Source organism: Streptopelia decaocto (genome assembly GCF_964273445.1).
Source record: "Streptopelia decaocto genome assembly, chromosome: 3".
NCBI classification, from domain to species: Eukaryota; Metazoa; Chordata; class Aves; order Columbiformes; family Columbidae; genus Streptopelia; species Streptopelia decaocto.
In genome coordinates, this window is record NC_138656.1 from 24,667,687 (window position 1) to 24,668,921 (window position 1,235).

The window sequence follows — 1,235 nt, forward strand, 5'->3', positions numbered from 1 at the left end:
GGGACACGGCGAAAGGGCGGAGGGTGCGGGGGAAGGGGACAGGCCGGGTCGGGCGGCGACAGGGCAGCGCGGGGCTGGCGAAGCGGTGTCAGGAGAGACAGCCCGGGGCGGCCGAGGACACCGGCACCTGTAGCCGGAGGGCTGGGGCGTGCAGGAGAGGAGAGGGAAGGACGACAAGACGGTACCTTTGAGCTGGGGCAGCGGCGAGAGCTCCACCTGGCTGCTCTGGCTGCGGAACTGCGAGGAGCCCTGCGAGCGCTTCTGCCTCTGAGCCTTGCGCACCGATTTCCGTGTGAAGCCATCCACTTTCTCCGCGGCAGAGATGGCCGCCGACATGGCTGGGCGGTGAGGCGGCGCGGGGGGACGTCGCTCTCCAGAAGCATATATTAAAACGGAGGAAGAAGCGGGCGGGCAAAAAAAGGGCTTAAAAGAAAAAAAGCGGAAAAAAAGGGCAAAACCAAGTCCTCCCTGCCCTCACGCCCGCCCGCGCACACGCACCCCGACGGGAAGAGGGGAGAAGCGGGCTGGCGTCCTAGCGGCGAGCGGGGCTGCCGGGTGCTGGGTCGGCTCCTGGGTCCGGGCTGCGCCTCGCTCCGCAGTTCCTGCTTCCCTCGTAGTTTCCTCTCCGCGCGGAGCCGGCAGCAGGGGGGGGAGAGCGGCGGCCGGCGGGGTAGCGGAAGGGGGAGAGGAGGAAAGGGAAAAACAAACAAACCCAACAACTTTGCCCGGCGGGGCGGGCAGGCGCCAAACTTTCCCGCGGGGGCGGGCGGGGGGAACCGGGCTCCCGCTCTTCTCAGGGCAGGCGCGACGCGGGCCACCGCGGGCCGGGCTCGGCGGCACCGCTGCCCCGCTCGCTCCGTGTCCCGCTCAGCCGGGTTCGCCAGCACCAGCCCGCGCCGAGCCCGCTGTCATCGGCCGGACTCGCCCCTGGGCCGAGCTCGCCGGGGAGGCGGCTTCCACTCCCCGCTCCCCAGTCGCTCGCTTCCACACGCCCCTTCTCCGCCTTCAACCGCCGCCGGGCGCTCCCCGCGCCTCCGCCGTCATCCTGCCCCCTTCTGCTCCGCCGGGGGCCGCCACGAGTGTCTCCGCCCGCCGCAGCCGCGCCGCCTGAGCCCCGGAGCCGGCGGGCGAGCGGCCGCGCAACTTGGCGGACCGAGTAGAGTTGAGGGGAGGAAGGAGGGGAAGGGGGCGGGGCAGGGGCGACCGCCAAAGGGGAAAAAGGGGCGAGAGGAGCG

At 71.6% G+C, this 1,235-nt stretch overlaps 1 protein-coding gene across 1 annotated transcript in view; it reads right to left on the minus strand.

Annotated features, from left to right (window-relative positions):
• The window catches only part of PPP2R5A (protein phosphatase 2 regulatory subunit B'alpha), a 48,213-nt gene extending 47,072 nt beyond the window's left edge, over positions 1-1,141 (minus strand). The window contains exon 1 of the mRNA XM_082047708.1: positions 186-1,141. Within this exon, the coding sequence (XP_081903834.1) occupies positions 186-336 (151 nt within the window). The 5' untranslated portion in view covers positions 337-1,141. The remainder of the gene's footprint in view (positions 1-185) is intronic.
• Positions 1,142-1,235: the final 94 nt, after the last annotated feature.